Here is an 8,268-nt window from a genome sequence, read left to right as displayed (position 1 = left end):
ATGCCTCTCTCCGGTCATTGTCTCTGCAAGGCGGTTACCTATACCGTTGATCAGGATGCTCCTCTGATTACCGCCTACGATCACTGCGATGACTGCCAGCGCCAGTCTGGCTCCACCTACTGTAAGTAGTTCAGTCTTGATACCTTCTGCATATCCTCCAATTGGAGCACTAGTATCGAAGTTACTAACTCACTCTAAACAGCCCTGGTTGCAGTCGTCCTCAAGGATAAGCTGACCATCAACGGCCCGATCAAGAAGTGGACTGGCAAGGGTAGCTCCGGCAATGATGTGCACCGCCTCTTCTGCTCCGACTGTGGTTCTCCCATCGCCCACGACCCGGATGCCGCCCCCGAAATCATCGCTCTGAAGGCGGGTACCCTGTCTACCGAGATCAAGCAGACCCTCAAGCCCGACACCGAGATCTGGACCGTCAGCAAGCTCCCCTTCTGCCAGGAGCACCTCGAGAAGCCATTCAAGCACATGCCCGAGTAAATCATACAGCTCGACCATACAAATCAATTCGCCATTTTTGATGACATGCTCTCTTCAATCCACTCGGTCTTGTCACATGCGACACCGGAGTGCAACCAAAAGCCGAAAACAAACAAACAACATCCATGGATGAAACATAACAACATAACCCACGAACAGCTAAATAGAATGGCTGCCAATGATTGATGATGATACACGAAATAGTCTCAATATGACAATGCTCTAATTCCGGATTTTCTTCACTCTTTCTCCGAAAGTTTTCTTTCTGCTCTCGCGGGTATCGGAACATTCCATTCCAAGTAGGCTCGAACAGCGGCAGTATTCACGTCGGACCAGCCGGGTAATTGTGCCACAGATGCACAGGCTATCCGCCATCGTTCAACAATCTCATAATATAGTAGCTACTATGGCCAGGTCAAGCCTGTCTTTTCATTTCTATCAATACATGCCTTCGATGACGGATAGAGTATAATTCACCATGTCAAGTGGCACTCTGTTTGTCCTCGACTCGCGCACCGGCTTCAAGTACGACATTCCCATCCATCGGAATGCAGTTCGCGCGCTTGATCTACAGCGCATCCGAGCGCCCGACTTTGCAGCTCATCCAGCAGACCAGATATCGCGTGGTCTTCGTCTGTTTGACCCGGGGTTACAAAACACTGCTGTAATGGAATCGGCTATTAGCTTCTCGTTCGCACCTCCATGCTTCCTGATGTCATACCACTCACTACTAATAGAATATCCAGGGACCATGAGCAAAATTCTTTAATATTTCGGGGGTACACCCTGGAGCAGCTATGGGATGCAGACTTCGAAGACATGTTTCATCTTTTGATGTGGGGCACATATCCTTCGGAAATCCAACGAGTAGACCTGAGTCGGAAGCTGGCGCAACATATGAAGCTGGTACCAAACGCCGTCCATGAAGCCATTCATCTACTCCCGTATGACCACGTTTACATACTCTTTCTTCTAACTGAGCAAGACCGTGACTCGTTCTAACCCACTGGTCCTGAATAGCAAGTCCACTTTACCGCTGCCGCTGATTCTTGCCGGCCTCTCAGCATACATAGCTTCTATACCCGACGTTATGCCTGTCTCAACTAACGCGACCATCTACCAAGAGAACCTGGAGCATGGTGACCATATTATACTCCAAACTGTTGGCTGTTACGCCGTCATATTCTCCTTAGTCAGATGCCATCGTAATGACATCCAATACCAACCTCCCTCAAGTGACCGAACATACTACGAGAATCTCTTTATCATGTCTGGACTAACCGATTCGACTACGCAACAGCCCGATCCAGTTAAGCTGTCGTGCTATCGTCGATTCTCCCTTCTCAATGCAGATCATGGAATGGCGCTTTCAGTGTTCTCTGCTCTAGCAACCGCCTCGGCCCTCACAGATCCAATATCCTGCTTGATCTCAGCCATCACGGCTGCTCACGGCCCGCTGCATTTCGGTGCTACCGAGTCCGCGCAACGGGCACTGAAAGAAATCGGGAGCCCAGGGAACGTATCCACATTTCTGGACGAAGTGAAAGCAGGAAAACGAAAACTATTCGGATACGGCCATCGAGAGTATAAAGGGGTCGACCCACGCGTCGCCTTTATCCAGCGTATCTTGAAAGACCTCCCCGTAAGAACGAACCCGCTCTTTGAAATCGCCGAGTCGATCGAAGCGGCAGCCAACAAGGACGAATATTTTCGATCACGCCATCTCTATCCCAATGCAGACTTTTATGGCAACTTTGTCTTCACGGCTATCGGCATTGAGACAGAGATGATTCCCGCGGCTATGCTGAGCCATCGCATTATGGGAATTATGGCGCATTGGAGAGAGTACATGGGTATGCGTTCGCCTAAAGTCACCGGTCCTCGGTGCATTTTGTCTCTTCAAGCTATTGACCATGATAGTGACACGTGGTAAACTTCTTCGACCGTCGCATGTCTATTCTGGTAATATGGTGGCCAATGAAACACTTTCCGCCAAAATGTAAATCTTTTCAGGATGGAAAAGGTGGGGTGTCATCATGGATTTGTGATTTGGCCCGCATTGGTAGCCGCCGTTCTTTGAGAGGACTGTACCTTTTCTTTCTCGAGGTATTCCACATAAACTTCATTGGAAGTTTGCCCAGGTGATTGAAAAACCACACTAGTGAAAACTTGAATATATTCAATTTCTCTCATTTGACGGGATGAACAATCTAGAGAACCCTCAAGCCTGCTGTGAAAATGACAGGCTACTACATACTACTGCCTCGGAGTCGACACCTCTGCTATCTGCTTCAACTACTACCCGACAGTATATCGTTTTCACTAAAAGCCAAAAGCGACTAATTATTCTCGCAGCAGCACTAGCCTCTGCATTCTCTCCCTTGTCTGCAAACATCTATTTTCCAGCTCTCAACTCCATCGCAAAGGATTTGCATGTCACCCCATCTCAAATCAACCTGACCATCACCACATACATGGTAAGTTAAGCACAACATCATTCATAATCCACTCGAAGTGTACAAAAATTTATAAATAATCTAGGTATGCCAAGGTCTCGCACCCACATTTACCGGCTCTCTAGCCGACCAAGCCGGTCGTCGACCCGCATACATCTACTGCTTCATCGTCTACATCGCAGGCAACATCGCCCTAGCAATCCAACACTGGTATCCCGCTCTACTTCTTCTACGCGCAGTCCAAAGCTGCGGCAGTAGCGGAACAGTGGCCCTTGCTTCCGCCGTCGCGGCCGATATAATCACACCGGCTGAGCGCGGTGCGTATATGGGCATAGCCTCGCTAGGGAACATTCTCGCCCCCTCGATTGGTCCGGTTCTTGGGGGCCTCTTGAGTCAATACTGGGGGTGGTCGGCGATATTCTGGTTTTTAGCAATTCTATCCAGTTGTTTCTTTTTACCTTTCGTGCTTTTCTTTCCCGAGACATGTTGGGGTGTTGTTGGTGATGGCTCTGTGTGTCCTCCTTCCGCGTGGAATCGACCGCTTTGGAGTTGCTTATTCTCGAGGAGAGATTTAGAGAGCGATGGCTCAGTTCTGCCGTCGCCGCCTCTAGATGGTTCGGAAATGGGTTGGAAAGTTCCGAATCCGTGGTCTTCGCTCCGATTACTCTTCGCTCGTCCGGTCGGGTTGTTGCTCTTCGCTAATGGGGTTGTTTTCGGGAGCTATTATGCCATGACAGCTGGGATCCCAGCTGAATTTCAGAAAGTTTATCAACTCGACGATTTCGCAATTGGGCTTTGCTTTTTACCCGCTGGTCTTGGTTCGTTGTTCTCTGCCGTTCTGAATGGCTTCGTCGTGGATTGGAATTACCGTCGAATGAGCAGGGTGCCAGGAGAGACTGCGAATAATGGCATTAAACAGGATATTCTATTGTTCCCAGTGGAACGAGCAAGATTGCAAATTTGCTTGCCTATGACTGTAAGTTTTGCCCATCATCCTTGCAAGAATTTGAAATGTTGAGCTGTTCCTGTTATTTAGATCCTCGCGGCAGCCTGCATTGCAGTGTACGGGATACTGATTGCTCGTGAATATCCCCTGTGGGTATCATTGCTGATGGTATTTGCAATCTGCTTCTGTATTACGGCCTCGTACAATGTCATGAATGTACTAATCGTGGACCTGTACTACTCCACCCCGGCGACTGCAATGGCAGCAAATAACCTTGTTCGTTGCTCACTGGGCGCGAGCGCGGCTGCTGTTGTTAATCCGTTCATTAAAAAGCTAGGCGTGCAATGGACGTATGGAATTGTCGCGGGAAGTTTGCTAGCCGTAACCCCGTTACTTATCCTTGTCTATGCTAAGGGCTGGCGCTGGCGCCGAGTGAAAGCAGGGATGCAGATCTGACATCTAGGCAGTTATGCGGCCAATTTTGCACCGAAAAGGGGAAATTTATGATGAACACCCTAGACTATATGATCTAGCCCTTTCGCCCTGTTAGTTTCAAATAATTAGTGGCTCAGCCTCTTGCTAGCAACATGCTCTCTGTCAATACAGCCTTCAGCTTTCTTGTGCTCCTTGCACACATGAGATTGTCCCCCCTTCCTCTCCAGGGCCAACGGCTGTCTTTGCGATACCCTGATGGGGAATGGATTGTTCCAGGATCGAACCTTGACATAAGGGGTAAGGGTGGAGTTGCCGAAAATGAGTCAATTTAAGTTAAACCTTCCAGGAACGAAATCAATGCCAGAAATAGGCACCCACGGCCTGTGCTGCCAAAATCATTACATTATGCTTTCGCTGGATACGGACGTTATCATGCCCAATACTGGGACTCAGACGATAGTACTGCACTGGTATCAACCGCATCTTACCTTCAACTGTACAGATGGAAATCATCATGAGCAGACTAGTAGTCGCCTCATTCCTGACAATAATTTGAACCATACAACGGACTATCCCGCGCCGTATATTGGACCCCGGCCTCCGCCAAACACGCACCATCGCTACGTCTTCCTGCTCTTCGCACAGCCACCAAACTACGAGTTTCCGAAGTGTTTCTCGCATATTCCTCCCAAGACACCCGAGGCACGTACAGGCTTCGACCTCCGCCAGTTCATGCATGCCGCCGCGTTAGATCCGCCCGTTGCTATCAATTACTTCTACGGCCGGAATCACGCTTCGGATCATAACTGTCCGCCGCCTTCTTCAAGTGTGACCACTACTTCATTCCGATCGGTGACCTGTACGACTCGTCGGACTGGGGTCTGAGGGCAGATGTGAAGACGCGGAGATAGTATGAAGATGTTTGACAATCGTGTACTATCTTGGGGCCTTTTACTCTGTGCGTGTCTGACGATGACTGACAGGGATCGAGCAAATGATCTGAGAATGGATGAGATTTTATTCGCACGGCTCGGACCACGAGTTGAGAAAACTTTGATCTCGTATGACGTTGGCTTTCCTTCTCGAAGGGCTAGCGGGTCTAGTCATTATAGCTTGCTTAGGTCTTCAATTTCCCCTTTGAAATTGCACAGCCAACCTTGGAAGTTCAATATCATGCCCAGCAATTTTATGATATACTATGAATGTGTAGCTTTTCATATCTGATACATGTCCTGAAATATCGCTGAGATTATACACGCCAGACTCCATCAACCAACACATAACCTTCCAGGCGTGACGGTTGGGTTTCAACTAGTGCTATCCAGACAACCGACCACATGGGTGTTTGAATATCATCAGTGAACTTGAGGTCATTCGAACGCTGTTAGACGAGCCCTGCAAGGGCTTTCGGGCTCCACTCCATCTAAACTTTGCCCCCCCTCACGCCTTCCGGCGAATCGCAAGGGTAATCCCGAAAATCCCACGGTTTAGCCTCAGGGTCCTCATGACCGAGCCCCATTCTGTTCCCCGTTGAATAACGTGATCTTGACAGCTCAGGGTCACCTAGACGGCGATTCGCAGTCATAGACCCCGATCAAGAGCACAAAAACGGGGAGCACGCGTGGTATCCTGAGTGGTCGGGTACCACAAAGCTATTTGTCATGCGAGGGGCCTACGGATGTAACTTTCTGTTTCTACAGGTCCCTTGTGAGTGGTGCTCAGAATCATGTATGACCTGCTGAGAAGTATATTGAACACGAGTGAACGATAAAGATGCCTGTTTGCGGGGTAAGAGATCTGGTAGATAAACTTGAATGCTCTTCGATGGTGGGCGTGATGTAGACTGACTTTTTGAATACAAAACTCGGGGTTATTCGGCTTGAACAAAAAGGAACCGGAATAACTTTGACATAGCCTTTCTGTGTTATATCTGCATGGCGACCGATATGAGCCTACCGAAACCTTCACGATCCAACGCAGGGCAGTTGCCCAAAAGCGTCAAGGTTCGATCAACGTGTAATGCTTGCCAACAGGCTAAGATTCGATGTAGCCATGAGAAGCCTTCTTGTCGTCGGTGTCAGAAGCACAAGATTGACTGCATATACAGCGTTTCGCGGCGACTGGGCCGCCCGGCGAAAAAGAAGGAACGTATGGTCATGGACGAGATGGATAGCAGTTCGACGCATGTCATCCTCGAGCAGGATCGTGAAAAGAAGACTCGAAAGCCCGCCAAGAGAAAGATTCGTTCTCAACAGTCAATCGCTACGACGCGATCTCGGGCGGGCAGCCCTGCAGAGACCGGCCCAGCCGACGAGCAGACCCTAGCAGAGAGCAGCGTAGATGAGTATTCCGGTGCGTTCAATGGTTAAGATCTTTCCCGCGTAGATACAAGCATTGGCTCATTTACTCAGGCTTCGAACTTGGTATTACGTCTGATGGCTGGCTCCAAGAGTTGATGACCAACCGAGTAAACGGGAATGCGGACAACGCTTTTACAGATTATAGATATGACGAGTTTGGCTTCGAAGAATTCGACTCCATTGCAGGATGTCTCATGCATTCAGATCCACTTGCCTTTAGCGGAGCGGCAGATGGTCAACTCTCAATACCAACTGGCTTTGACTTCACTTCACCTCCTATGCAACTCGAAAGCGAATTTAATGAGTTCCAGAATACTCCCACTACAGAGCGCATCGAAGCCCTGACTCTAGAAAACCCAACCTCGATACAGTGGCCCTACGATTCTACCCTCAGAGCGAACCCGCTACCCTTCACAGACCCTTGGTCCGAAGACAAAATGGTACCTACAAGTATCCTAGTCGAAACAGCGGATAACAGCAACGGTTTACAGTCCTCGGGCTTCAATCAGAACGAGGCCTATTCGCCCCAGGACACCGATTTCCCAGTTCTACTGGAGGCTCCGGCGAACTTCAACTGCGGCTGCTACAAGCAGGTTATCAGCGAATTGGTCAGATTCGAGCTCAAAACCGGACCCAACGGTCTTTCCAGCATCGACAGCATTCTCGCATGTCAAAAGGAACTATTATTACAAACTGAGTCGATTTTACAATGTAAACTGTGCTTTCAGTCCGAGGCTCAGGCTAATGCGCTCATGGTTATTATCGTGATCATTGACAGTCTGCTAACCACGCTCGATGCATCTGCTACACCCGGCAAACCTGTCATCTTGGAGGCCCTTCCAGATCCAAATGCACAAGTGGGTCGCAGACAGAAGGACGTCGGAAATTGTCTCAAATCTCATATCGATACGTGTCCGTTGCTAGTCGGTGGATTTCAGGTGCCTGTGGAGGAGAAATCATGTTTCATTCGGCAGGTGTTACAGGCGAGGCTGTCTATGCTTTTGTTAACGGTGAGACGGATTCGGATGTGCATGCAGCAGCAGCTTGCGGCGGCGTTTTCGCGGGGTCGACTTCTAATGATTATGGAGACGGATAGGAGATTACAGTTGATCATGATGAAGATAAAGATGACCGTTGGATGAGCGTTGGGACGTAAATGTCGCTGTCAATTGCGTTGCATAGTGTCGCATCACTTCCGCGGGGGGTAGATAATTGAATCATTTTCGAATCGGAGCACCCCAGTGCCCACCAATAGACGGGTTCCTTGTTCGATAGAGTTGCCTATTTGTTGAGGGGTTTCTGCATAGGCTAGGCGTAACCATCTAGTAGATGGTCTCACGGAGAATGAGCACATTTGTTGTGTATCTCGAAAGATACCTCGGCTCAACTATAGAGATCGTGATTGTGAATCCGGGCTTGGTGGAGCTGCAGTATTCCATTTCGACCTTTGAGTGACTGCTTTGGTTCGAAAAGTCGATTATTTTTTCCAGAATAAAGACCACCGTGTCGAATTTGACAATCTAAGCCAATATTCTGTGAGGGACGTCCCGGGCTTACGCTTCACAGTACGGAGTACTGC

General features: G+C 49.1%; 4 protein-coding genes across 4 annotated transcripts; all 4 read left to right on the top strand.

Moving 5' to 3' along the window:
* Nucleotides 1-492, top strand: N7533_001380 (GFA family protein; the record flags this gene model as incomplete). The annotated part of the gene is made up of 2 exons (XM_057098030.1): nucleotides 1-121; nucleotides 203-492. 2 exons carry the CDS (start codon nucleotides 1-3, stop codon nucleotides 490-492), a joined length of 411 nt encoding a protein of 136 aa, XP_056963166.1.
* Nucleotides 493-970: 478 nt separating this feature from the next.
* On the top strand, nucleotides 971-4,350 carry N7533_001379 (uncharacterized protein; the record flags this gene model as incomplete). Its single annotated transcript, XM_057098029.1, has 5 exons — nucleotides 971-1,156; nucleotides 1,478-2,345; nucleotides 2,851-2,969; nucleotides 3,034-3,924; nucleotides 3,985-4,350. The coding sequence occupies 5 exons, from the start codon at nucleotides 971-973 to the stop codon at nucleotides 4,348-4,350; spliced, it is 2,430 nt and encodes an 809-aa protein (XP_056963165.1).
* Nucleotides 4,351-4,734: 384 nt separating this feature from the next.
* Nucleotides 4,735-5,214, top strand: N7533_001378 (YbhB/YbcL family Raf kinase inhibitor-like protein; the record flags this gene model as incomplete). The annotated part of the gene is made up of 1 exon (XM_057098028.1): nucleotides 4,735-5,214. The coding sequence occupies one exon, from the start codon at nucleotides 4,735-4,737 to the stop codon at nucleotides 5,212-5,214; it is 480 nt and encodes a 159-aa protein (XP_056963164.1).
* A 1,049-nt stretch (nucleotides 5,215-6,263) lies between these two features.
* On the top strand, nucleotides 6,264-7,831 carry N7533_001377 (Zn(II)2Cys6 transcription factor domain-containing protein; the record flags this gene model as incomplete). The annotated part of the gene is made up of 2 exons (XM_057098027.1): nucleotides 6,264-6,681; nucleotides 6,741-7,831. The coding sequence occupies 2 exons, from the start codon at nucleotides 6,264-6,266 to the stop codon at nucleotides 7,829-7,831; spliced, it is 1,509 nt and encodes a 502-aa protein (XP_056963163.1).
* Nucleotides 7,832-8,268: the final 437 nt, after the last annotated feature.

Source organism: Penicillium manginii (assembly GCF_028828005.1).
Source record: "Penicillium manginii strain IBT 31320 chromosome Unknown utg000002l:1.0-5564898.0:1.0-5567710.0, whole genome shotgun sequence".
In the NCBI taxonomy this organism is placed as follows: domain Eukaryota; kingdom Fungi; phylum Ascomycota; class Eurotiomycetes; order Eurotiales; family Aspergillaceae; genus Penicillium; species Penicillium manginii.
Note: the sequence above shows the minus strand (reverse complement) of the source record. Positions and strands in the feature narration are given on the sequence as shown.